The sequence below is a fragment of the Falco punctatus genome, assembly GCF_963210335.1.
Source record: "Falco punctatus genome assembly, chromosome: 10".
Classification (NCBI taxonomy): domain Eukaryota; kingdom Metazoa; phylum Chordata; class Aves; order Falconiformes; family Falconidae; genus Falco; species Falco punctatus.
In genome coordinates, this window is record NC_137590.1 from 19,433,565 (window position 1) to 19,458,919 (window position 25,355).

Here is a 25,355-nt window from a genome sequence, read left to right on the forward strand (position 1 = left end):
GCTCAGTGTGGGGATCGGGGTGTCGCCTGCTGTGTGGGACGGTGGCAGGGTGGGGAGCCAAGACCCCCCCCCAAGCCCAGGTAACCCCATCTTATGCCCCTCCCTCCAGTCATGCCTCCCCTGCCCATTGGCACCCTGAGCCCAGGGCACCCCCCACCCTGGGAGCATGCAGCCCCCCCCAGGCACTGGTACCCCTTTCCTGGTGCCCTTGACCACGGTCACCACCATGCCACCATCCCCGGGCACTCCCGAGGGGTGACGATCAGGGTGTAGAAGGTGCCAGGCTGGGGCAGGAAGCCCACGGCACGGACGGCCCGCTGCGAGGGGGTGTTGTGGGGCAGCACCCCGCAGTAGATGGGGAAGCTGCGGGCGTACAGCCCCTGGCCCAGGGCACCCAGTGTCACCCCACTGAGGCCCTGCCCGCGCCAGGCGGGCAGCGTGTAGCCATGGCTGAGGCAGCCCAGGGGGTCCAGCAGGCTCCAGGAGACAGGACGGCCGTGGGGTGCCAGCAGGCAGGCACTGGGCAGCCCCCGCAGCAGCCCCAGCAGGAACCGCCGGCTGCGGGCATTGCCCCCGAAGCTCCACGTGGCGTTGAGCAGCGAGATGTGGGATGGGGACACAGGTGCCAGGCGTAGTCCCGGTGGCACTCTGTAATGGGGTCGGGGGATTGGGGGACCTGCACCTTCCTTCCCAGCAGGGGTGGCATGGGGGAGCTGCTGCACCCTGGGGTGGGATTGAGGTCCTGCATGCTACCCAGGGATGAGACTGGGGACCCCCATGTCACCCAGGGTTGTGCTTGGGGACCCCAGTGCCACTCAGGGATGAGATGGGTACCCCCATGTTACCCAGGGATGTGCTTGGGGATCCCTATGCCACTCAAGGAGCCACTCAGGGAGTGCTCAGGGACACCCCCATGTCACAAAGGGATGTGCTCAGGGACCCTCATGCCACCCAGGGATGTGCTTGGGGATTGTTATGTCAGCCAGGGATGTGCCTGGGGACTGATGTCACCCAGGGATGAGTTCAGTGACCCACACGTCACCCAGGGATATGATTGAGGACCCCCATGTCACCCACTGATGTGCTTGGGGACCCCTGTGCCACCCAGCCACATGACTGGGGCCCCCGGTGCTGCCGTGTCCCCAGGTGCCCCCACACTTACTGCACACGGGGCTGGGGGGGCCGGGGGCTCAGCAGTGCCTGGTACCGGTACGTCTCCAGCTGCAGCCCCTTGGCATCAGCCATCTCGCGCACAGCCTTATACATCCCCTCCTGCATCCCTGGGGCAGCGCTGTCAGCCCAGGCAGGGGCACGGTGGGTGAGGGGATGCCCAGGACACACTCCTGCCCCCACCCCGTGCCAGGCTTACCTTGCATCTGGAAGGCCCGGGTCCAGCCCACCGCCTCGGTGCCCCCCAGCAATGCCCGCCAGGCACCCTCATCCCGGTAGTACACTGTCAACTGGTTGGTGTAGAAGTCCCAGGGGTCCCTGTGCTCCTTGTGGGGGGGAGAAGCAGGGTCTGAGCGTGGTGTCCCCCCTCCAGCCCCACAATGTATGGGGTGCTGCCGGGGCGGGGTGGGGGCACCTGGAGCAGCACCTCTGGGCGGAGGCGGGTCAGGACGACACGAAAATGGGGCCAGGAGTCCACCAGCACCTCATGGGCAGCCGGGTTCCCCCGGGCCACTGTCATCACAGCCCCCAAGACCTGCAGGACAGGGTTAGCGCTGGGGGGGGGGGGGGGCATGGGGGGCTCTGATTGGTGGTGGGGCCATGATGTGTCCCTCTGTCCCCACGTAGTGTCTGGCTGCACCCTGGGTGCTGTCAGGCTCCACCAGTGTGGGGGTCAGGCCATCATGTGGGGACCACCCTGAGGTCCCTGTCACCAGCAAAACAGGGGGGAGGCGGCAAAGGGATCCCCGGGGTCCCCCTCACCAGCAGGGCAGGGGGTCCCTGGGGTGCCTGTCCCTGGCAGGGTGAGGGATCACTGGAGTCCCCATCACAGGCAGGGCAAGGGGGAGGAAGAGGGGTCCCCAGGGTCCCTGTCACTGGCAGGATTGGGAGGTGGTAGAGGGGTCCCCATCACCGGCAGGGTGGCAGGCAGGCTTCTCCGTAGGGCCTCCTCCAGATGCTGCAGCTGGCCTGGACACGTCAGGGTCAGCATGGTCCGGTGGCTGTGGGGCAGGCAGGAATACCGAGGACCCGTGGAGCAGGCAGTGACACCGAGGATCTGGGGGCTGTGGGGTGTTGGTGGCTGTGGAGCAAGGTGGCCCAGCTGAGCACCCGTCCCCAGGTGGCTGTGGGGCTGGTAGGACTGGCCCCATGCCCAGTGCCAGTGGGATGGACCCTGCCCGTTGCCCCCACAGGTGGCCACCTCCTTGGGCAGGGGACACTCGCTGGACCGTGACAACTGGTGGAGGCCCTGGGATCTGCTGGTGTCACTGCTTGCCCCACAGAAGCAGGGAGCAGCTGGTGTCACTGCCTGTCCCAGTCTCCAGGTACCCACCCCACATCCCCCCAGGAGCCACGTTCCCCAGGACTGCTGCGGGGTGAGTGCTGGAGGGGCTGGGGACTGCTGGGGCTGGGGACAGGGCTGGGGTCCACACCTGGGGGACCTGTCCCCCTGATATTGTGGGCTTTCTTGGCAGGACCATGCTGATCCTGACGTGCCCGGCCCAGCTGCAGCGCCTGGAGGGGGCCCTGCGGAGGAGCCTGCCTCTTGCCATGCCGGTGACGGGGCCCCTGCTGTCACCCCTGCCCTGTGCCATGATGGGGACCCCAGTATTACCCCTGCCCTATGCCACGATGGGGACCCTGCTGTCACCCCTGCCCTGTGCCGTGATGGGGACACCAATGTCACCCCTGCCCTACCAGCGATGGGGACACCGCTGTTGCCCCTGCCCTGTGCTGTGACAGAGACCCCCACGTAACCCCTGCCCCTTCCAATGTCAGGGACCCCTGTGTCAACCCAGTCTATTGACCTTGGTGATGGTGACCCCCATATCACCTCCCCCTTTTACCCCACCAGGGACAAGAATCCAAGTGTCAACCTCTCCCCAGACCAGCCACCCCTGGGGTTCCCAAGGGGAAGGTTAGGTTGCTAAGGGACATCAACCTGCCCAGCAGCTGGATCCAAGCCAGCCAATCCCAACCCAGCTGGACTCTGCCCAAGAAATCCCAGGGCATTAGGATTCTGCTCTATAATATCCCAGCCGAGACTAATCCTGCCTCAAGCCTTCCAGGCCAGCTTGGATTCTGAACCAACCAATCCCAGCCCAGATGGACTCTGCCCCAGGCAATACCAGCCCAGACGGACTCTGCCCATGCAATCCCATGGCATTAGGATTCTGCTACAAGCTATCCCAACATAATGAAAATCTGTGCCAACCAATCCAGCCCAGATGGATTCTACCCCAAAAAATTCAGACAATTAGGATTCTGCCCCAAGCCATCCTAGCCTCCTGGGATTCTGACCTAGCCAATCCCAGCCCACCTGGAGTCTGCTCCAACCAATCCAGCCCAGCTGGACTGTGTTCAAGTAATCCCTTGCAGGGCATTAGGATTCTGCACCATGCTATGCCAGCCCACCTGGATTCTGCCCCACCCAATCCCAGACCAGATAGACTCTGCCCCAGCCAATCCCAGGCCATTAGGATTCTGCCCCAAGTCATCTCAGCCCAGTCAGATTCTGCCACAACAAACCCCAGACCAGATGGATTCTGCCCAAGTAATCCCAGGCCAGTTGGATTCTGTTTAAAGACTTCCAGGCCTAAGTGGATTCTGCCCCAGCCAATCCCAGCCCAGCTGAACTCTGCATCAGCCCAGCCCAGCCCAGCCCAGCTGGTCTCTGCCATTGCAATCCCCTGCAGGGCTTTAGGATTCTGCCCCAAGCAACCCCAACCTACTGGGATTCTGAACCAGCCAATCCAAACCCAGATGGACTCTGCCCCAGCCAATCCCAGCCCAGCCGCGCTCTGCCCATGCAACCCTCTGCTGGGCATTAGGATTGTGCCCCAAGCCATCCCGACCTACTGGCATTCTGAAGCAGCCAATCACAGCCCACCTGGATTCTGCCCCAGCCAATCCCAGCCCAGATGGACTCTGCATCAGCCCATTCCAGCCCAGCTGGTCTTTGCCAATGCAATCCCCTGCAGGGCTTTAGGATTCTTCCCTCCAGTCATCCCAGCCTACTGGGATTCTGACCAAGCCAATCCCAACCCAGCTGGACTTACCCATGCAATTCCAGGGTATTAGGAGTCTGCTCCAAGCTATCCCAGCCTAATCAAAATCTGTGCCAACCAATCCCCGCCAGCTGGATTGTGCCCATGGAGTCCCAGGCCATTAGGATTCTGCCACAGCCCAGCCCAGCCCAGTCGAATTCTGCTCAAGTAAATCCCAGTGCAGTCAGATGCTGCCCAAGTCATCACAGCCCAGTCAGATTCTGCCTTAAGACTTCCAAGGCCTAAGTGGATTGTGCCCCAGCCGATCCCAGCCCAGCTGGGCTCTGCCCATGCAACCCTCTGCTGGGCATTAGGATTGTGCCCCAAGCCATCCCGGCCTTACTGGCATTCTGAAGCAGCCAATCCCAGACCAGATGGACTCTGCCCCAGCCGATCCCAGACCAGATGGACTCTGCCATTGCAATCCCCTGCAGGGCATTAGAATTCTGCCCCAAGAAATCCCAACCTACTGGGATTCTGAACCAGCCAATCCAAACCCAGATGGACTCTGCCCCAGCCAATCCCAGCCCAGCCGCGCTCTGCCCATGCAACCCTCTGCTGGGCATTAGGATTGTGCCCCAAGCCATCCCGGCCTACTGGCATTCTGAAGCAGCCAATCACAGCCCACCTGGATTCTGCCCCAGCCAATCCCAGCCCAGATGGGCTCTGCCATTGCAATCCCAGGCCATTGGGAGTCTGCCCCACGCCATCTCAGCCCAGTTGGATTCTGCCACAACAAATCCCAGACCAGATGGACTCTGTCCAAGTAATCCCAATCCAGTCATATTCTGTTTTAAGACTTCCAGGCCTAAGTGGATTCTGCCCCAGCCAATCCCAGCCCAGCTGAACTCTGCATCAGCCCATTCCAGCCCAGCTGGTCTTTGCCAATGCAATCCCCTGCAGGGCTTTAGGATTCTTCCCTCCAGTCATCCCAGCCTACTGGGATTCTGACCAAGCCAATCCCAACCCAGCTGGACTTACCCATGCAATTCCAGGGTATTAGGAGTCTGCTCCAAGCTATCCCAGCCTAATCAAAATCTGTGCCAACCAATCCCCGCCAGCTGGATTGTGCCCATGGAGTCCCAGGCCATTAGGATTCTGCCACAGCCCAGCCCAGCCCAGTCGAATTCTGCTCAAGTAAATCCCAGTGCAGTCAGATGCTGCCCAAGTCATCACAGCCCAGTCAGATTCTGCCTTAAGACTTCCAAGGCCTAAGTGGATTGTGCCCCAGCCGATCCCAGCCCACCTGGGCTCTGCCCATGCAACCCTCTGCTGGGCATTAGGATTGTGCCCCAAGCCATCCCGGCCTACTGGCATTCTGAAGCAGCCAATCCCAGACCAGATGGACTCTGCCCCAGCCAATCCCAGCCCAGATGGACTCTGCCATTGCAATCCCAGGCCATTGGGAGTCTGCCCCACGCCATCTCAGCCCAGTTGGATTCTGCCACAACAAATCCCAGACCAGATGGACTCTGTCCAAGTAATCCCAATCCAGTCATATTCTGTTTTAAGACTTCCAGGCCTAAGTGGATTCTGCCTCAGCCAATCCCAGCCCAGCTGAACTCTGCATCAGCCCATTCCAGCCCAGCTGGTCTTTGCCAATGCAATCCCCTGCAGGGCTTTAGGATTCTTCCCTCCAGTCTTCCCAGCCTACTGGGATTCTGACCAAGCCAATCCCAACCCAGCTGGACTTACCCATGCAATTCCAGGGTATTAGGATTCTGCTCCAAGCTATCCCAGCCTAATCAAAATCTGTGCCAACCAATCCCCGCCAGCTGGATTGTGCCCATGGAGTCCCAGGCCATTAGGATTCTGCCACAACCCAGCCCAGCCCAGTCGAATTCTGCTCAAGTAAATCCCAGTGCAGTCAGATGCTGCCCAAGTCATCACAGCCCAGTCAGATTCTGCCTTAAGACTTCCAAGGCCTAAGTGGATTGTGCCCCAGCCGATCCCAGCCCAGCTGGGCTCTGCCCATGCAACCCTCTGCTGGGCATTAGGATTGTGCCCCAAGCAATCCCGGCCTACTGGCATTCTGAAGCAGCCAATCCCAGACCAGATGGACTCTGCCCCAGCTGATCCCAGACCAGATGGACTCTGCCATTGCAATCCCCTGCAGGGCATTAGAATTCTGCCCCAAGCAATCCCAACCTACTGGGATTCCGAACCAGCCAATCCCAGACCAGATGGACTCTGCCCCAGCCGATCCCAGACCAGCTTGTCTTTTCGACTGCAGTCCCCTGCAGGGCATTAGAATTCTGCCCCAAGCAATCCCAACCTACTGGGATTCTGAACCAGCCAATCCAAACCCAGATGGACTCTGCCCCAGCCAATCCCAGCCCAGCCGCGCTCTGCCCATGCAACCCTCTGCTGGGCATTAGGATTGTGCCCCAAGCCATCCCGGCCTACTGGCATTCTGAAGCAGCCAATCACAGCCCACCTGGATTCTGCCCCAGCCAATCCCAGCCCAGATGGGCTCTGCCATTGCAATCCCAGGCCATTGGGAGTCTGCCCCACACCATCTCAGCCCAGTTGGATTCTGCCACAACAAATCCCAGACCAGATGGACTCTGTCCAAGTAATCCCAATCCAGTCATATTCTGTTTTAAGACTTCCAGGCCTAAGTGGATTCTGCCTCAGCCAATGCCAGCCCAGCTGAACTCTGCATCAGCCCAGCCCAGCCCAGCTGGTCTTTGCCAATGCAATCCCCTGCAGGGCTTTAGGATTCTTCCCTCCAGTCATCCCAGCCTACTGAGATTCTGACCAAGCCAATCCCAACCCAGCTGGACTTACCCATGCAATTCCAGGGTATTAGGATTCTGCTCCAAGCTATCCCAGCCTAATCAAAATCTGTGCCAACCAATCCCCGCCAGCTGGATTGTGCCCATGGAGTCCCAGGCCATTAGGATTCTGCCACAGCCCAGCCCAGCCCAGTCGAATTCTGCTCAAGTAAATCCCAGTGCAGTCAGATGCTGCCCAAGTCATCACAGCCCAGTCAGATTCTGCCTTAAGACTTCCAAGGCCTAAGTGGATTGTGCCCCAGCCGATCCCAGCCCAGCTGGGCTCTGCCCATGCAACCCTCTGCTGGGCATTAGGATTGTGCCCCAAGCCATCCCGGCCTACTGGCATTCTGAAGCAGCCAATCACAGCCCACCTGGATTCTGCCCCAGCCAATCCCAGCCCAGATGGACTCTGCCATTGCAATCCCATGACTTTAGGATTCTGCTCCAAGCTATCCCAGCCTAATCAAAATCTGTGCCAACCAATCCAGCCCAGCTGGATTCTGCCCATGAAGTCCCAGGCCATTAGGATTCTGCCCCAGCCAATCCCAGCCCAGATGGGCTCTGCCATTGCAATCCCAGGCCATTGGGAGTCTGCCCCACGCCATCTCAGCCCAGTTGGATTCTGCCACAACAAATCCCAGACCAGATGGACTCTGTCCAAGTAATCCCAATCCAGTCATATTCTGTTTTAAGACTTCCAGGCCTAAGTGGATTCTGCCTCAGCCAATGCCAGCCCAGCTGGACTCCAATCCCAGCACAATTTAATTCCAAGCTAGGCAATACTTTTCCAGGCCCATTCTATGCAGTCAATCGCCTCCCAGAGCCCCATATAAATCAGCCAAACCGAGCCCTTTCATGGTAAAAGGCAGCCAATCCATGTTTCTTGTTCTTCTCTTCCCCACTCCTGCCCCACCCGCTCATCTTTCCCACCCACCCACTGGAGGGTGCATGGGTTTAGTCTCTGCCCCCCCCCCCCTCCTCTCCGCCCTCAGCACCCTATGTGGGGTGGGGGTTGCAGGGTGCCATGGGGCACAGCCGGGCTGTCCCAGCTCAGAGAACTATCGCGCTCCCATGCCCCCCAGCTCTGACCCCTCTGCCCACAGGTCTACGGGGCTGTGATGAACATCAACCGGGGGAATCTGGGTGAGTTCGAGGTCGTGGTGGACTCATGGCCCAACTTCAGTGCCGTGCTGGCGCGACGCAGCGGACAGGTGGCTGGCGGGGACACTGGGGGGTGATGGGGGACATGGGGTGGGCGCAATGCCCTGGTGCCTGCCAGGTGGGCTCAGGGGACCCATGGGCGCTCCGCAGATGCCGGTGGATGACTGCTACAGGAGCACACATGCAGCTTTCTACAGGGATGTGGGCGCCTACCAGGCACTGCTGGAGACCCCTGGCTGCCTGCGCTGGGACACAGCCTTCCATGTCTTCGGTGGCCAGGGGATGGGGGTCCTGGGGGGCATGGGGGGGCACTGGGCAGCACCACGGGCAGGGACTGTGTGAGCTGTGGGTGGGAATCAGTGGTGTTGGGTGGCACTGGGAGCATGGGATGCTTTGGGGAGCCATTGGTGATACAGGGGTAAGGAGCTGGGGGCACTGGGAAGTACTGGTGGAAGGAACTAGGGGTGCTGGATGCACTGGGGAATGGTGGGGGCATGACTTGATGTGCCGGGGTGGGCACTGGGGGTAGGAATTTGATGGGCGCTGTCACTGGGAAGTGTTTGGGCTGGACTTGGGAGCACTGGGGGGCACTGGGGTGCACTGTGGTTGGACTTGGGGGCACTGGGATGCATTGTGGTTGGATTTAGGGGTGCTGGGTGGCACTGGGGTGCATTGTGGTTGGATTTGAGGTGCTGGGGACAGAGACTGGGGTTGCGTGTAGCCCCTGGGGACACTGGGGAGGGCATCAATGATATGCCAGGGTCAGGAAGAGGGGGGCTCGAGACAGGAATGGGGGAGTGGAGCCCCCTGACAGCACTGTCCCCAGGGCTCCAGGAGGGGGTGGCCACAGTGTCACAGGCCATTGCAGGGACCAAGGGCATCGAGCTGGAAGTCTCAGAGTACTACACCTACCCACACCCTGACCCCAGCACCATGCCCGAGCCCCGGTGAGCCCCCCACCTGCCCCAGCCCGGCATGGGCACCCCCCACTGGACCCCACTGACAGCTGACCCCCACCTCAGGCTGGACCCCGCCGTGCGGGTGGGCTCACTAAGCCTGGCACACGTGGATCTGCTGAACGAGACGTGGACGTATGGGGGCAACGCACGCAGCCGGCGGTACTTGGCAGAGGTTCTGGAGCGCTTTCCCAGCGTCTGCCTGCAGGATGAGACCGGGCAGCCCATCTCCTGGACCCTGACCGACCCCTTCGGGACAGGGGCCCACGGGTACACCTTGCCCACCCACCGCAACCGCGGCCACATGCGGGCGGTGCTGGTCCTTGCTGCTCGCCAGGCACAGGCCCGTGGCTTCCCGTTCTTTGGGCACACGGCCACCGGCAACCGGCCCATGCAGCGGCTGATGGAGGAGCTGGGCCACCAGCGGCTGCCCGGGCTCTGCCGCTTCATCCTGCACAACCCTGGCCTGGGCAGGGCTGGACCCTGAGTGTCCCCCCGCCCAGGTTGTCCCCCCTCTGGGCAGGGAAGTCCCCGGGCTGTGGGGTAAGGAAGAAACCGAAACCAAAATAAAGAGCAGTGTAGACTCTCTGATGGCTGCTATAGGGTTGTGCCTCCCTCTGGGTGCCGGTTTTCTCACACCTGGCTCAGCACTGGCCGTTACAGCCGTGACCCAGGCAGCCTGGTGTCACCACTGAGGGACACAGCTGTGTCCCCAGGGAGTCACCCCATCCCTCTGTGCAGGGACATGCACCACAGCCCTGCCTCTGCTATTCTCGCCCCCCCCCAGGGAGGGCTGAAAAGCCTCAGGCAAATCTGCACCGGTGGTGGCACCTGTCGTGTTCCCCCAACCCCAGGATGGTGTCACCACTGCTGGGGGTGGGGACAGGCAGGCACAGCGCCTGTGGGTCACCAACTGTGTGTCCCAGGAGGAGGGAACGGCTGCACACCGCAGAGGGCAGAGGGTGAGGGCTGCGCGGCGTGAGTCACCACTCCAGTCATGGCTTGTGGGGTGACAGGGACAGCCTGGGGAGTGACAGTGCCCGGGGGTGATGGGGGCAGCCAGGGGGGTGACAGTGCCTGGGGGTAATGAGGACAGCTGGGATGGGGTGATAGGACCCAGGGACAGCTGGGGGGGTTGTCGCTGCCTGGGGGGATGGGAAGAGCGGTGGGGGTGACAGCACGTGGGGTGACGGGGACTGCCATGGGGGTGACAGTGCGTGGGTGGCCGGGGCCACTGTGGGGGCGACAGTGCATGGGGTGATGGGGACCGCTGGCGGGGGTGACAGTGCGGGTGGAGGGGGAGAGCCCGACCGGGGGCGGAGCGCCGGGCCCCGGCCCTGCCCCGGCGGCGGCAGCGGCGGAGCGGGGCGGAGCGGAGCGAGCCCGGGGCGGGCGGACGCCGGTTCCCGGCAGCCGCGGGCAGGAGCGGGGCCGCCGCCGCCGCCGCCCCCAGCCGCGCTGTCCCGCAGGGCCATGGAGCAGCCCCGCCGCATCACAGACTCCTTCCAGCGGCGGCGGCGGCCGGGGCGACCCCCGGGCAGGGTCAAGGTCAAGGGCTGTCCCCGGGCCCGGCCCCCCGCCGCCCCGCCCGCCGAGGACCCCCCGGCGGCCCCCCCCGGACCAGGCCCTGCTGGAGATGCTGCGCCGCTTCGACCTCGCCTGGGAGTACGGACCCTGCACCGGTGAGAACCCCCGGCCGCCCGCCCCGGCCCCCCCGGCCCCCCGGCTGACCTTGACCCTGGCCCTCCCGCAGGTATCACCCGCCTGCAGCGGTGGGAGCGGGCACAGGCGCTGGGGCTGAGCCCCCCGGGCCCCGTGCGCGACGCCCTCCTGGAGCACCAGGACAACCCCGATGTCACCTACAGGTGGGTGTGGGACAGAGAGGGGGGAGCCAGGCAGCCCCTTCCCTCTCCCGGTGCCACCCCACCCTGCCAGTATGGGGCCATCCTTCCCACCACCAGCAACCGGGGTGGGGGGCACCGGGCACCCACTGACTCCCCGCTGTGCCCCACAGCCTCTGGCATGAGTACGCGCTCTGAGCCGCTGCACCCCACGCCGGAGGGAGGAGTGGGGGGGGGTACCGTGCCCACCGCCCCCCAGGCCTGTCCACAGCTGTGCCGCAGCCCGGGGGCACCGGGTGGATTAAAGGCTGGTGTGAGTGAAGGAAGGGGGCTGCTGTGTGCTCTCTGAGGGGCACCTGGGCGGGGGGGGGAGGCCCCACTGGGGGAGGGCAGGGCCTTGCACACCCCCCAGAGCGAGCCAGGATTGTCCAGTCACACAGTTTAACACCAGTTAAAGGTGTGGGGCAGTGGGGCCGGCGGGTGGGGGTGCGGCCTTGGCAGCAAGGATGGAGCGTGAGGGCGGGCTGGGGCAGGGGTGCAGGGCTGGAGGGGTGGGCAGGGGGCTGACCTGCGGTAGGGGGGTAGGGAAGAGGGGCCTGAAGGCCCGCAGCACCCCCAGCAGCACCAGGAGCTCCAGCTCTGGGTGGGGGTAAAGTGGCAGCACCTCCTTGGCTACTGGCGTCTCCTTTTTCAGTCTGGCACCTGGGCCAGGGGGGGAAGGGACAGCTGGGGAGGGGGAGAGGGTGAGCACTGTGTCTGGTAGAAGGGCAGAGCCTACACAGCCTGGCCCCCTCACCTCCAGACAGAGGGTTCCACCCCAGTGCTCACCAGTAGCACAGACTGAGGGGGGGCAGGGGCAGAGGGCAGGGTTAGTGGAGGCAGCGTTAATAGGGGCAGGAGCTGGTGACTGGGGCTGGCACTGCTCAGGGCAGGGGTCTGCAGGCTGCCTGGGCTCCCAGTGGGCAGGCAGACACCTTCAGTGGCCGTGGCAGGGCCAGGTTTCAGGCTCAGATGCCAGGCAAAGCCAGTGCCCACAGCCTGCCCCCACCCCGCAGAAGATGGGCTGCCCACCCTGTCCCTGCCACAGCCCCTCCCGTGCCAGCTGGAGGGACTGGTCCTTACCATGGGGAAGGTGAGGGGATGACAGGGTCCCCAGGTCGGGGTGCCCCCCAAAAGGTGAGCTGTGGCCATGTGGTGGGGAAGGAAAGCAGTAGAGCTCTGCCCTACAGCAAGTGGGACAGAGAGGGGACACAAGAAGGGATATGAGATGCCCCATAGCAGGCTGAGGGGACAGGAGAGGGGCCACCGGTTGTCCCCAGCACCACTCACCACTGAGTAGGTCCAGGGTATCCATGAAATCCTCACTGAAATTGGGATGCTGCTGGCTGCGGGCACGCTGGTTTGTGTCCGTGTTGCCCTGGGGAGTGAGATCAGCCCTTCCAGGATGTGCAGGGTGTCGAGCTCCATGGGGCAGCTGCCCTGTGCCTCACCGCTGGGTGCTGGGGACCGCTTGCCAGGCATGGAAAGGGTGAGGGGAGCTGGTGAGCCCAGAAGCCAGTGCTGCCAGGGCTCCCAGTAATGCCAGCGGGACTGGTGAAGCTGGGAGAGGAGAAGTCTCCGGGCTGTGAGCACGGGTGTAGACATGGCGCTGGTACCAGAGCAATGCTGCTGGTTTGTCCTTCGTCTTCTGCACCTGGAGAAAATCAGAGAGGAGCCATGAGGCGAGCGGCTGCCCATGCAGGTGCCCGCAATGGCAGCATGGAGCGGGCAACACCGCCTGCCGCTGCCCTGGCCAGGGCTGCCCATACCCCGGGGTAACACTGGGCCGGGGGGGGGGGCGGCCAACAGGGCTGGAGAGCTGGGGACAAAGGTGGCCCCAGGCTGGCAGGGGCTTGGCTGGGTCACGCCCTTGTTGGTCAGTCTAGGGGGGGCATATTGGGACCGTGGGTGGGGGTCGGACGGGACAGGACCGCTGCCTGCCTGCAGTGCTGCCGAGGGGGTGGTGGGCTTAGCACTGGCAGCCCCCGGCCCAGCCCACAAGCCCTGTGAGGCACTGCCCCATCCTGCGCAGAGGCCCTCGGTGGGACATTATTCTTCGTTAGTCATCAGTGACCTGGATGGAGGGACAGCACGTACCTGCAGCAGGTTTGTGGGTGATACCAAACTGGGGGGAGTGGCTGGCTCCCCAGGGGCTGCGCTGCCACGCAGCCAGACAGGGCAGGTGGCAGAGTGGGGCAGACAGGGATCTAATGAAGTTCAACGAAGACAAGTGTCACATCCTGCACCTGGGGAGGGACAGCCCTGTGCACCAGTACAGGCTGGGGCTGACCTGCTGGTAGGCAGCTCTGAGGAGGACCTGGGAGTGCTGGTGAGTTGCCTGTGAGCCAGCAGTGTACCCAGGTGGCCAAGGGGCCAGTGGGATCACGGCAGCATGAGGAGCAGTGTGGCCAGCAGGTCGAGGGAGGTGATCCTCTCCCCCTGCTCTGACCTGGTGAGGCACATCTGGAGTGCTGTGCCCAGTGCTGGGCTCCCAGTTCCAGAGAGACAGGGAGCTACCGGGGAGGGGCCGGCGGAGGCTATGGAGATGATGAGGGGATGGAGCATCTCCCTGATGAGGAAAGGCTGGAGAGCTGGGGCTGCTCAGCCCGGAGGAGAGAAGACCGAGGGGCTCTGATCAATGCCTACAGACACCTTAAGGGCGAGTGCCAGCAGGACGGGGCCAGGCTCTTTTCAGCGGTGCCCAGCGACGGGCCAAGGGGCAACGGGCACCAACGGCAACACGGCAACTTCCATCTGCATGTGAGGAGGAACTTCCCTGCCTCGGGGGTGGCAGAGCCCTGGGCCAGGCTGCCCAGAGAGGCCGAGGGGTCTCCTTCTCTGGAGACGTTGGAACCCGCCTGGACGCAGCTCTGTGCAGCCTGCTCTAGGGGAGCTGCTTCAGCAGGGGGGTGGGCTGGGTGACCCCCAGGGGTCCCTTCCAGCCCTGACCGTGCTGTGACTCTGTGACATGACACAGCACCCCATGGGAGCTGCAGTGTTGTCAGGGTCTGGGGGACCGTGGAGGCTCAGCACTAGACCACAGTGCTCCTGCCTGTCCCCAGCCTCCAGCAGCACCACAAAGTTGCAGGCAGGATTCCTCCTCTCCTCCACATCTGTGGGGAGAAGGGAAGAGGGACGATTTCACTGCTCTCCTCTCCCATGCGTGGGCTGTGCCACTCTGGTAGGCACCAACGCACCCCAGGGCTCAGGGGGAAAAGGGAGGGGTGGACACTAGCAAAGCCACCTATTCCTAGGTAGCTGCACCTGGAATCCTGTGTATTCCATACTACCTATGTAGTAATATAAAAACATCGGACTTGGGTATGGATGAAACAAAATTGGGACCCACGGAGAAAAAGTTATTAGGAACAGGCTGTTTGGCTGGCAAAAGGAAGGTGGAAGTGTAGCAAAAAGGGCCCAGAAATGGAAAAAATAGAGAATAAGGTATAAAATCAGGCACAGGTCAGCACGGGGAATGTTCTGATATTAGGGGTGCAGGTGACTGCGGATTGCAGTGCTGTTGACTTGCAGAGCCAGGCCTGGCAGGGACAGTGCCCCCCGGCCATCAGGACTCAGACTGGACCCTTCCCTCCCAGGCAGTAGGAAGGGAGGAGTGATAGAGCTGTCATTTCAACTGCAGTCCTGTGGGATTCATAACATTAAGTGCCGTAATTAGTAGCTTTGTTTTGTGCGGAATCATTCAATCATAAATTAATAATAGGATGTGTTTGTTATTATTTATTGATAACTTAATTTATTAGCTTTTAATGTTGCTTAATCAATAAAATGAATCTGTTCTATGCCAAGCCTGCAGCTGAGCAGTGGAGAGCTGGACCCGGCAGTAGCCCAGGCCATGTCCTGAGAGGGGGGGGCAGGCAGGATGGGGTGGGGGGCTGCTCACAGCACCAGGCCCACTCACACTGCAGGTACCAAGCCCCCCGGATCACATCATTCAGCCAGATCTTGTCCCACTAGGGATGCTTCAGGCTCTTGAACTCGTTCCACTTGGGGGACATGATTTTCCCACTGGGAACAGGACAGGGGCATTCAGATCCCTCAGAGGTAAGCGCTCCATGCCCAGCCAGCCCAATGTTACCCCGAGCAGGGCCCTGGGGTCAGGTGGAAGGAGACAGCCAGTGGGGGGCTCTCCAAGGGGGGTCACCAGACCTCATCCCACTTTCTCTGCCCTAACCCTTCAGAGTCCAACTTTATGCCACGGTCCTGCTACGCTCGGTGGCTGCTGACGCCACAGCTGAGCTCCTTCTGCCTGTGGGAGGGGGGTTTTCAGGCTCCTTGCAGTGGCAGAGGGTTGGTAGAGGGAGGTAGTAAAACCCACCCAAAAAGCATCCAAAGGCATGTGGGTGGTGCTCAAGATCCCAAGCCACGGCAAAGTGAGGAAAGGCTCAAAGAAGAAAACAAGGTTTGTCTTATCTCCAAAAAACACCCGCAGGAGTCTCTGCACAGCCTGTGGCAGTGCTGGGGCCCCTTGCTGTGACCCGTGACCTGTATCTCTTCTGTCGCATGACCCCCTGTGGGGAGGGGATATGAAGAGGTCCCCCCACCCTGGGGCCCAGGTTGCTGCTGTGCCCAGTGCCTGTGCTACGAGTGCCCTGCCTGGCCCCTTCCACAGCAATGGCTGTAAGATGTGACTGACAAGAGCAGAGCAAAGGTCAGGGTGCCAGCAGAGCCCAGCAGCGCCAAGGCTCTTGCTCAAGTCAGGTCTTTCCCGGTGGGCTGCAAGCCAGTGAGGGCTCTGGGCAGACTGCAGCAGCTCTCTGGGTGCAGAGTGGTGGGTTCCCTGGAGTTGGGGGGAAGACTCTGGGATGGCTCCTGGCCAAAGCAACAGCCTCAGAGCAGGCTCCAGTCAGGACACCGCTCCTCAATGCAGGCCCTCACAGTCAGAGGCAACGTGCAACCTTCTAGCTCCATGTGTGGCTTCACGCTGGCTCTTCCAGCCTCAAGAAGATCCCCGATCAATAGCTTTGCCAACACACCTGCCCTCCCTCCCAGCCCAGGGCAGGCTGTGCCCTGCAGCTCTGCCCTCCCAGCTGTCAGGCTGATCAGTAGCAGGCAGCCAGGTCTGTGGCTTTCCTCCTGCCTGCCCTCACCTGTGGGCCAAGCTCATGCACCCAGAGAGCTCAGTGAGGGAGCCATCGATGCTGAGGCGCTGCAGGGGCAACAGCAGTTGGCTTGCCAGGTACCCTCATCCACTGTGCTGAAGTTGCAGGCCCCTGTCCCTGCCTGGGCCTGGCTCCTGCTGCTGCCCGGGGGGTTGCCCTTGCCCCTGCTACCACCCACCCCGGCCTCCTCCTGTGGCTTGAGCCCCACTCCCGCTGGGCTGTGGCTCGGACACCATGAAACGGCCTCTCATACCTGGGGGCGCGCCATGACAGCCTGCCCCCACCGCCTCCCCAGCGCCCGGCCTGCCCCGCCGCTACAACTACAGCGGGCTGCCAGCTCCCTGCGCCGTTTCACTCCTCCGCGGCCGGTTCCCGGGCCTGTCCCGGCCACGGTGCCGGTGCCGGTCCCGGCCACGGCCCAGGCCGCTGGGGCTGAGGCAGGCCTGCGCGCGTTGCCGTAGCAACCCGGAAGGACCCGGCGCGCAAGCGCAAGGCCCCATCCCGCGCAAGGCCCGCCGGGAGCTGCAGTTCCCGCCCTGCCCCACGGCGCATGCGCGCCCCGCCCGCCCAACGCACAAGATGGCGGCCGAGCGTCGTGCTGGCGTCTCGCCGCTGCGCGCCAGGGCAGGAGGCAACACCCGCTGTCCCTTTCCCACTCAGTGCCATCGTGTTCATTCTGGCCGCTACTGACGGCAAGCTGAGCAGCGGCCGATGCCCCGCAGCTGGGCAGGGCCTGGCGGGAGGGTCCCACGCTTGTCCCTGGGGCCCGCAGAGACCCCCGCGGGCAGGACCCACGCCAGGGCAGCCATTTCCACTCTTTATTGCTGGTGCGGGTGGCAGCTGGGCCCCGGGGGGCATAGCAGCAGGCTGTCCCACCCCCTACAGGGTTAGGGAGTAAGGGGGGGGGTGGAGGGGAGATGGGGGGCAGGGTCAGCTGTAGGGGAGGGGTCCTCGGCGGGAGCAGGGCCACCATCCAGGCTGGCCTGGCGTACCACGCGGCGGGGCCGAGAGGAGGGCCGGGGGTTGGGCTGGACCCCGGCTGTATCACCCCCTGCTGCTGCCTTCGTGGCCTCGAACACCTGCAGGGGAGGGGGGGACGCTGTGGGGCTCAGCCAGTGCCACAGCTCCGCGCCCCCAGCCCCTCCGGTCACCTCCTGCCCTGCACTCACCTCCTCGGCGAGGGGCTCCCCTGGCAGCTCGGGGGGCTCAGGGGGCTCCAGCTGGCTAATGCTCCGCATGACGGCGCAGAGGGAGATGCGGGGGCGCCGGGAGGTCCCCAGCAGCCCCCCCCCACTCACCTCCTCAGCGGGCTGTGGGGAGGGGGCCGGGGACAGGCCTCCTGGGCTGGCCTCCGGGCCTGGCTGGGGCTGGGCTGCCTGTTCGGCCGCCCGGGGCTCCCACAGGCTGCTGTGCCGGCTGCCACACACCTACTGTCAGCGGCAGCCCACACCCCTTCTGTGGTGGAGCAGGGGTCCCACAAGCTCCGCCTCTGTGGCCACCCCGCCCACTGGGGCACGGCCACAGAAACCCCGCCTACCCCTCACAAAAGAGGTGTGACCACAGGAAGCCCCACCTGGCCACATGAAAGGGGCACGGCCATAGGAAGCTTACTCCTACCTGATGGGCGTGGTCATAGAAGCCACACCCACCACCACAAAAAGGGCGTGGTCATAGGAAGTTCTGCCCATCCCGTGGAAAAAGAGGCGTGGCCACAACCAGCTCCACCCACACCACCCAAGAGGTCACAGTCAAAGCCGACCCTGCCCAGCCCAAGGGGGTGTGGTCACAGAAGGCCACGCCCTCTCCTGCACATAGGGGCGGAGTTGCACCGGCCCCACCCACCCCACTCATGGGCATGTCCCACCCCCCCCCTCGCCCCACCCACCTGGCTTGCAGGATGCCCTGGTAGAAGTCGAGCTGGCGCATGAAGCCGGGGTTGGGCAGGACGCCGGGGCGGCAGTGCCGGACGTGCCGCAGCGCCCGCTCCAGGGGCCACCCGAACTCCTTCATGGCGTAGGCCAGCACCGTGGCTGCCGAGCGGCTCAGCCCCATGCGGCAGTGCACCAGCACCCGGCCCCCACCGGCCCTGCAGCACCCACCCGCACTGCCACTGAGCTCCCGGTGCTCCCCATGTCCCCAGGCACCCCATGTCCCAGGGCTCCCCGTGTCCCCAGGGCTCCCATGTCCCAGGGCTCCCACTGTCCCCAGTGCATCAGTGTCCCAGTGCTCCCCATGCCCCATGGGTCCCCTGTTCCCAGTGTCATTGGTGCTCCAAGGTTCCCCATGTCCCCAGTGCTCCCTGTGCCCATTGGTCCCCTTTCCCCAGTGCTACCACTGTCCCCGGGGCATTAGTGCCACAAGGCTCCCCATGTCCCCAGGACTCCCTGGCCCCCGGGACCCCCAGTGTCCACAGACCCAATGCCCCAGAGCTCCCACTGGCCCCAGGACTCCCAGTGCCCCGATGTCCCCCACCGCCTCAGTCATCAAGACACCTCACCAGTTACCCCCCCCCCGTCCCCCCCCAGCCTGCTGCTGCCTCCAGCCCCTGCCCCTCCATGCACCTCGCACCTTGGCCCCCCCTTGTATGCCCCTGATGTCCCCCCGCCCCGTGCCCTGGGGCTGCCCTGGACCCACTGACCGGACGCGGGAGAGGAAGAGGAAGGTGTCATTCCAGTGGGGCAGGAGCTGGGCTGTCTCCTCGTCATACACCCGCACGTTCATGTAGGTGAACAGCGCCGGGAAGAAGTTGTCGATCTCCCGCGCCACATTCAGGATGTGGGTGACCCTGTGGTGCCACGGGCAGGGGGCACAGCCAGCATGCAGGGTTGGGGCTCCGCCTGTACTCTATGGGGTGCCCCGCAGTGCCCCATGCCCACCTGCCACCAGCCCCATCACGCCACCATGCCCACCCTGATGGATGCCCCCGGTGCCCCACGTCCACCCCACCATGGTGCCACAGTCCTGCTGCACCCACCTCACTAATGGCCCATGGTGACCCCGTGCCCACCCTGCTGTGTGCCCTCCAAGGACACCATGCCCACCCCAATGGGTGTCCCACAGTGACCCCATACTTACACCATCAGTGTCCCATGATGAGCCCACACCCACCCCACCGGACCATCTCATGATGACCTCATACTTGTACCACCATTATACTCCATGACAATCCTGTGCCCACCCTACCATGATGACTTCGTGCCACCCCACCTTGACGTCCCAGATGGCCCTATGCCACCCTGTGCCATCCCAGATGACCCATGCGACCCAAATATGCCACCTCATATGATCCCATGCCCACCCCACCACGCCAGCCCAGATGACCCCATGCCACTCCACACTCACTGGTTCTGCTGCAGCTCCTCCAGGTTAGCCGCGTTCCACTCGGAGCCCTGCATGGTGGCAGAGGTGAGGGGTGGGGACATCCCTGCCCACCCTGCCCACCCTGCCCGCCCTGCTGCCCACCAGGTAGAGGTGTGGGAAGATGTGGGAGGGCCGGTCCATCTGTGCCAGCACCAGCAGCATCTCGTTGTCGATAAAGTCCTTGTGCTGAGCCAAGCTGTGCCCCGTGCGCCGCTCCAGCTCCTCCCGCACCTGGGCACCGCCACGGGGTGAGGGACGGCCCTCTGCCTGCCTGCCCCTGCCCGCGAGCCAGGCTCTCCCCACCAGGACCCCTGGCTGTGGGCACCCACCTCCTTGGAGGTGACGCTCTCCAGGTCAGCGGTGGCCATCACATCCCGCAGCAGCGCCCGCACCGCCTGCTCCGACAGCTCCGGCACCGCCAGCCTGGCACCCGCACCACCGCATCACCGTGTCACCTGCCCCACTCGGGCCCCGCCCTGCCCACACCCTACCTCCTCTGCTCCCAAGCCCCTCCCCTAAATGCAAGCCCCTCCTCCCCATGCCCCTCCCTAGATGAGAAGCCCCGTCCCCTCCATTAGCCACCCCTGAGCACAGACCACGCCCCTCCTTCCAACCGAGCCCCATCCAATGACCACACCCCTTTCCCACAAGCCCCACCCCGCCCAGGAGCAGTGTTGATTGGCCAGCGGGCTGTGGGTGGGGCAGGGGGCGGGGCATACCGGAGGGGCGGGGGCGAGGCGGGGCGCACGGACTCCAGGTCGGCCATGGCCAGCCACTCGTTGAGGCAGCTCTGCTCCGAGGTCAGCGCCGCTGCGTAGCCACAGGCCCAGGCCAGCGCCGGGCCCCCAGGGATGTGCCCGCCGCGGGATGCCTCCTCGCAGGCGCGGTGCAACTCCTGCAGCACGGCCCTGCCACACACCACCTGCGGCAACTGCACCACCCCAGCACCGCCCCACGGCTCCTCCCCGCCACCGTGGCCAGGGCATCTCACCAGGGCCGTGCCAGTGTCCCCCTGCTCTGACTTCCCACTGTGTGTGGGTGTCACTTCCCCTCTCCTGGCCGTGGTCCATGTGCCCAAACCCTCCCCACACCCCCATTCCCACGTGCCCGCAGCAGTGCCCCTATGCTCATGCCCTGGCTGTGCCCATGGTGGTGCCTGCACCTCCCATGCCCACACTGCTACCCATGTCCACCATGCCCACAGTGGTGCCCACATCCTCCATGCCCACAGTGGTGCCCACATCCTCCATGCACAAGGTGGTGCCCACGTCCCCCGTGCCCATGGCAGTGTCCATATGTCCCTTGATCGTGGTGGTACCCACATCCCATGTGCTAGCAGCAGCAGTGCCCACATCCCCCGTGTCCATGGCGATGCCCACATCCCCCATAATCATGGTGATACCCACATCCCCCATGCCCATGGTGGTACCTGCATCCCATGTGCCCACCACGGTGGCAATATCCCATGTCCACGGCAGTGCCCATGTCCTCTGTGACCATGGTCGTGGCCACGTCCCATGCCCACCATAGTGCCCATGTCCCCCATGCCTGTGGCAGTGCCCACATTCCATGCCCACAGCAGTGCCCACATCCCCCCCAAACATGGTGGTACCCACATCCCCTGTGCCCACAGTGGCGCTCACGTTCCCCTTGCCCACGGTCACAGCCGGGGCTTGCTCACCACATGGTCTGGACAGAGATGGGCTTGAAGATGCGGGTCTGCCCCCCTGATGTCACGCTGAACCCTCTGGGCACCGTGGGGAGACATATGGGTCAGGGTGGGCACCCCAGCACCACCCCTCCTCACAGGCCTCGCCCAATTTTGTGAGACCCACCCTCATAAGCCCCTCCCTTTCCCAGAAGTCCCGCCTACCCCTTACCCATCACCATCGAGGAAGACTTGGGTGTCGCTCCAGAGGGGCAGCACCATGCCCAGTGTGCAGCGGGTGGCCCTGGGGCGGGCAGAGGTCAGGGGGTGCGTCCACCGCCCCCCCTGCCCCCCCCCCCTTCCCACTCACCCCTCGTGGGCAAAGTCCACACCAAGCAGCGCTGTCTGCCCCTCGGCTCCTGCCTCCTCCGGCCGCACCACCAGCAGGTACCGCACCCGCCGTGGCCGCACCGACTCCAGACGCACCGCCTAGGGTTGGGCGGGGAATGAGGGGAGCCCCTGCACCCCCAAGATCTGCCCCCTGTTGCCAGGGGAGGAGCAGCAAGCACACTGCAGGGCAGGCTGGGCTGTATCCCATCCCCATCCTGTCCTGTCCTGAAGTGTGCTGTCCCCATCCTGTTCTTACCCCATCCTACTACATCCCCATCCCATCCTGCCCCCATCCTTATCCCATTACATCCCCATCTGGTACTTATCCTATCCAATCACATCTCCATCCTCAACCCATCCCATTGCATCCCACCCCACTGCATCCCCTCCAGTCCCCATCCCATACCTTACCCATCCCCATACTGTCCTTATCCTATCACATCCCATCCTACCACATTACATCCCACCCTGTCCTCATTCCATTCCCATCCCTGTCCCATCCTGTCCTTATCCCATCCTATCATATCCCCATCACCATCTTATCTCCAATCCTCAACCAATCCCATCCCATCCCCTTTCCATTCCATCTCTTCACTGTCCCCATCTCATCTCCATCCCATCACAGTCACAGTCACCAGCCCTGTCACCACCCTGTGCCCTACCAGCTGGATGGCATCCTGGGGGCGAAGCAGCTGCATCATGAGCTGCAGGTGCTGCTCCTGCCGCCCCGGGACCTGGCCAGGGGGTGCAGCTTGGGGGGGCTCGGACACCAGCGGCTCCTCGGCAGGCAGCAGCAGGGCAGCCCCCTTGACCATGACGAAGCTCTGCCTGGGGGGCAGGAGGGTCCTGAGCGGGATGTGGGGCCCAGCCCTTGCGGCCAGGGTACCCTCAGAGCCCTCCTCCGAGGTGGGGGAGAGCTGGGGGGCTGGGGCACCATGGGGTGGGGAAATGTTCCTCAGGGGGGTAGCTGTGTCCCCTCCCCACCCCGGTGACCCGTGTACCCCATCCTGTGTCTTTGGAGCCCCTTCTCACCGCCGCTGTAGCTGGCCACGCCTGGGTGTATCTTCTTCCTGCAAAGCATGGGGGGGGGCGGGCAGTGCCCCCCGGGGAGCATGACCCCGGGGCATGGACCATGCCTGGGGGGCCCAGCAAGCATCCCCAGCACACACCATGGGCCAGTGACACCCTGCCTGACTCACCCCCCCCAGCAGCATGGGGCAGCAGCAGGGCCCTGGGGGGGAGCGGGGGGGGACCCTGGAGGGGGCTTACTGGGGAGGTATGCCCCTGGGGATCAGCCTTGGGATGCCAGGGGGGGTCCTTTCCCTGTGCCCCCCACCCTGGCTGGCCATTGCCCGGGGAAGAAGTGCTCACAGGGGGGTTCTGGGCTGCACACCTGCAGATAAGGCCCAGTAGTTACTGGGGGGGGGGGGGGGGTGCAGGGGCACTGGGAGCCACTGGCACTGTGAAGGGAGCACTGGGGATAGTGGGAGCAACTGAGGACAACTACCCCTCCCACACACCCCCACACATAACTACGGGGCAACCCCCGGCCGGGAGCAGAGGGGACCCCAAATTGTGCTGGAGGCAACTGGGCTCCCAGTAACTTCCCACCGGGAGCGCCTGGAGCAGCAGGGACAGCCCCCCCGCCCCGGGAGCCGGGACACCCCCCCCTCCCGCCGGGAGCCCCAGCGGCTGCCGCGCTTCCCACAGGAGCGCCGGGGCGAGCCGGGAACCGGCCCCCCGCCCCCGCCAGCCGCTCCCCCGGCCCGGCCGCACGGCGGGGCCCCGGGCAGCCCCGGCGCCGGTCCCGTCCCGTCGCGCACTCACCGCGGGGCCCCCGGCGGAGCCCGCCGCCCGCCGCACGGTGACCAGCGCCATGCCCCGCCGCACCAGGAAGCGCCGCCGCTGCCCCGCCCGGACGGGAGCGGGCACGGGCACGGCACTGCACGGCACGGCCTGCGGCCGCGGGGGGGGCTGTCCCGGGCCCGGAACTCCCAGGCTGGCGTTCCCCGGAGCGGGACCTCCCCGAGGTCCTCGGGACCCCCTCAGCGGTGCTGCCCCGGGGCCCCCATCCGTGTTGGCCCTGGACACCCCCAGATTCACCCTCCAGCACCTGAGACCCCGCTATGTTCCCAGCAGGCAGAAGCCCCCCAGGTGCCCAGCACCTTGGACCCCCATCCATATTCCTGGGACCCCCCAGGATTCACCTTGCAGCAGCCCGGATCCCCCAAGGTCCCCAGCAGGCAGGAACCCCTGAGGGTCCCCAGCACCCAGGACCCCCCCCCTCCCTGGAACCCCTCACCCTGGCACTGCTGTGGGTCCCTTGGCCGTCCCCCCACGGGTGCTGGCCCACCCCGACACCCTGCCTCAGACCTATGCCCAGGAACCCTCACCCCCACACTGGTGGTGGGGCACACCACCCCACATCGGACACCCCATTGCCCTGGCCCCCCCCAAACCCCTTGTCACCCCACGGCTCAGCACTGGGTCCCCAGCCAGGCACCCCCTCCCTGGGCGGGGTTCTCCACAAGTATAGATTGAATAAATTATGTTTGGGGTAAGGAATGAGGGCACAGGGCAGGACTCGGGGGGGCAAAGGGGGATCCCACCAGTGCCCATCCTGCAGGGTCTGTCCATTTCCCCAGGCCTCTCCCCCTGGGCCATGCCCCCTCAGCGGCCCTGCCAGACACACACCGCACACATCCATGTATATATATATATGTATATGTATATGTACATACATACCCCCAGCCCCCCCCAACCGAGGAATGAGGCCTGGGGGTCCCTGCCTGGCCTCACAGCCCCCGACAGTGGGGTGCCTTTACATTGGGGTCAGCCACCTCCCACGGGGACCCCCGGGTCCGTCCTGCCCCTCATGGGGTCAATGTACAACACTGAAGAGGAGGGGGATCCCTTGGGTGGGGGTCCCTAGGGTGGGGGTCCAGGGGATAGAGGTGTCCCTGGGGTAAGGGGTCCCCAGATCAGGGTCCCTGGGCTAAGGTTTGAGTCTGACAGGAGAGGATCCCTGGATCGGGGGTCCTGGGGGTAGGAGGATCCCTGGATCAATTCCCCCCGTGTGTGAACTGTGCCCACATCAGGGGGGTCCCTGGCACGGGGGTGCCACCCCGGCACCGGCTGTGCCCGTGTTGGGGTGTCCCGGTGCAGGACGGTGCCCACGCCGGGGTGTCCCCGTGCGAGGCCGTGCCTGGCAGTCCCTGGGTGAAGCAGTGCCGGTGGGGCGTCCCTTGTCCCTGCGTGGGGTGTCCTCCCGGTGGGATGTCCCCGTCCCCGTGACGAGCACCCCGGCACTACTTGTCGGTGAGGGAGAGGCGCAGGATGCGCTGCAGCTCCTCATCCTCCTCACGCCGGCGTCGCTCCTGCTCCTCCTGCTCCTGCTCCGAGAGTGCCATGGCCAGCCGCAGCTGCTCCGCAAAGCTGCTGTAGCCGGAGGATGCCGGGGGGCTACCACCGCCTGCCCCGGGGGGGGTCCCGGCTGCCGGCGGGTCGGTGCTGGGGCCCGCCTGCAGCAGCATGCTCTCCTGCAGGGCCCTGTGGGGAGAACCGCTGTGGCCACGCCCCCTTGCCGAGGCCATGCCCACAGCGCCCCACCCGTGTCCCACCCCAGGTAGCCACACCTACTTCACAGCTCCACCCTGTGCTGGGCAGCCACACACCTCCGCAGGCCTCACCCATCTGCTAGCCACACCCACCCCGCCATTATCCCTGCCCACTATAGCCACACCCACTCCTGCTGTTAACCCTGCCCATTATAACCACACCCACCCCGTGTTTAGCCCTGCCCACCTGCTAGTCACGCCCACCCCTGCTCTTAGCCCTGCCCAT

General features: G+C 64.2%; 5 protein-coding genes and 1 long non-coding RNA gene across 8 annotated transcripts in view; 3 read left to right on the forward strand and 3 right to left on the reverse strand.

Annotated features, from left to right (window-relative positions):
* Positions 1-84: 84 nt before the first annotated feature.
* On the reverse strand, positions 85-1,383 carry LOC308070194 (glycine N-acyltransferase-like protein 3). Its single transcript, XM_080403749.1, has 3 exons — positions 1,370-1,383; positions 1,163-1,291; positions 85-648 (listed from the first exon to the last, which is right to left on the reverse strand). The coding sequence occupies exons 2-3, from the start codon at positions 1,276-1,278 to the stop codon at positions 219-221; spliced, it is 546 nt and encodes a 181-aa protein (XP_080259875.1). The 5' UTR covers positions 1,279-1,291; positions 1,370-1,383; the 3' UTR covers positions 85-218.
* A 660-nt stretch (positions 1,384-2,043) lies between these two features.
* LOC308070195 (glycine N-acyltransferase-like protein 3) lies at positions 2,044-10,259 on the forward strand. The gene is made up of 5 exons (XM_080403750.1): positions 2,044-2,727; positions 8,101-8,208; positions 8,309-8,429; positions 8,985-9,105; positions 9,181-10,259. Exons 1-5 carry the CDS (start codon positions 2,650-2,652, stop codon positions 9,599-9,601), a joined length of 849 nt encoding a protein of 282 aa, XP_080259876.1. The 5' UTR covers positions 2,044-2,649; the 3' UTR covers positions 9,602-10,259.
* Positions 4,564-6,993, forward strand: LOC308070196. Its single transcript, XR_013930655.1, has 3 exons — positions 4,564-5,743; positions 6,401-6,838; positions 6,870-6,993. It is a non-coding gene; the product is annotated as an uncharacterized lncRNA (long non-coding RNA).
* A 100-nt stretch (positions 10,260-10,359) lies between the features above and the next one.
* Positions 10,360-11,277, forward strand: POLD4 (DNA polymerase delta 4, accessory subunit). The gene is given in 4 exon segments (XM_080403748.1): positions 10,360-10,701; positions 10,703-10,796; positions 10,868-10,979; positions 11,129-11,277. Coding segments are annotated over 4 exon segments (558 nt in total). The 5' UTR covers positions 10,360-10,374; the 3' UTR covers positions 11,154-11,277.
* A 123-nt stretch (positions 11,278-11,400) lies between these two features.
* SSH3 (slingshot protein phosphatase 3) lies at positions 11,401-24,127 on the reverse strand. Of its 3 annotated transcripts, none has more exons than XM_080403733.1 (14): positions 23,340-24,127; positions 22,545-22,582; positions 22,175-22,336; positions 21,493-21,611; positions 21,355-21,426; positions 21,156-21,221; positions 20,194-20,382; positions 19,804-19,897; positions 19,577-19,705; positions 19,457-19,503; positions 18,753-18,899; positions 18,000-18,200; positions 17,284-17,530; positions 11,401-17,213 (listed from the first exon to the last, which is right to left on the reverse strand). In XM_080403733.1, the coding sequence occupies exons 1-14, from the start codon at positions 23,692-23,694 to the stop codon at positions 16,362-16,364; spliced, it is 2,718 nt and encodes a 905-aa protein (XP_080259859.1). In that variant the 5' UTR covers positions 23,695-24,127; the 3' UTR covers positions 11,401-16,361. The 3 variants fall into 3 exon arrangements, with proteins under 3 accessions (XP_080259859.1, XP_080259860.1, XP_080259861.1); XM_080403734.1 differs by having other exon boundaries at positions 22,175-22,340; positions 23,340-23,481; XM_080403735.1 differs by having other exon boundaries at positions 16,919-17,193.
* Positions 24,128-24,218: 91 nt separating this feature from the next.
* The window catches only part of ANKRD13D (ankyrin repeat domain 13D), a 7,193-nt gene continuing 6,056 nt past the window's right edge, over positions 24,219-25,355 (reverse strand). Inside the window, 1 exon segment of the mRNA XM_080405912.1 lies at positions 24,219-25,147. Within this exon segment, the coding sequence (XP_080262038.1) occupies positions 24,821-25,147 (327 nt within the window). The 3' untranslated portion in view covers positions 24,219-24,820.

Excerpts from the sequence above, each read along its gene's own strand:
- LOC308070194 (XM_080403749.1), bottom strand. The coding sequence starts at position 1,278 with ATGCAGGAGGGGATGTATAAGGCTGTGCGCGAGATGGCTGATGCCAAG. Across the intron at positions 649-1,162 it reads CCCCCCCAGCCCCGTGTGCA|AGTGCCACCGGGACTACGCC; the intron begins GTAAGTGTGGGG and ends ACCCCATTACAG.
- LOC308070195 (XM_080403750.1), top strand. The coding sequence starts at position 2,650 with ATGCTGATCCTGACGTGCCCGGCCCAGCTGCAGCGCCTGGAGGGGGCC. Across the intron at positions 8,209-8,308 it reads TGGCGCGACGCAGCGGACAG|ATGCCGGTGGATGACTGCTA; the intron begins GTGGCTGGCGGG and ends GGCGCTCCGCAG. Across the intron at positions 9,106-9,180 it reads AGCACCATGCCCGAGCCCCG|GCTGGACCCCGCCGTGCGGG; the intron begins GTGAGCCCCCCA and ends CCCCCACCTCAG.
- SSH3 (XM_080403733.1), bottom strand. The coding sequence starts at position 23,694 with ATGGATGGGGGTCCAAGGTGCTGGGCACCTGGGGGGCTTCTGCCTGCT. Across the intron at positions 19,706-19,803 it reads AGAGCGTCACCTCCAAGGAG|GTGCGGGAGGAGCTGGAGCG; the intron begins GTGGGTGCCCAC and ends GGCGGTGCCCAG. Across the intron at positions 18,201-18,752 it reads CTCTTCCTCTCCCGCGTCCG|GGCCGGTGGGGGCCGGGTGC; the intron begins GTCAGTGGGTCC and ends TGGGTGCTGCAG.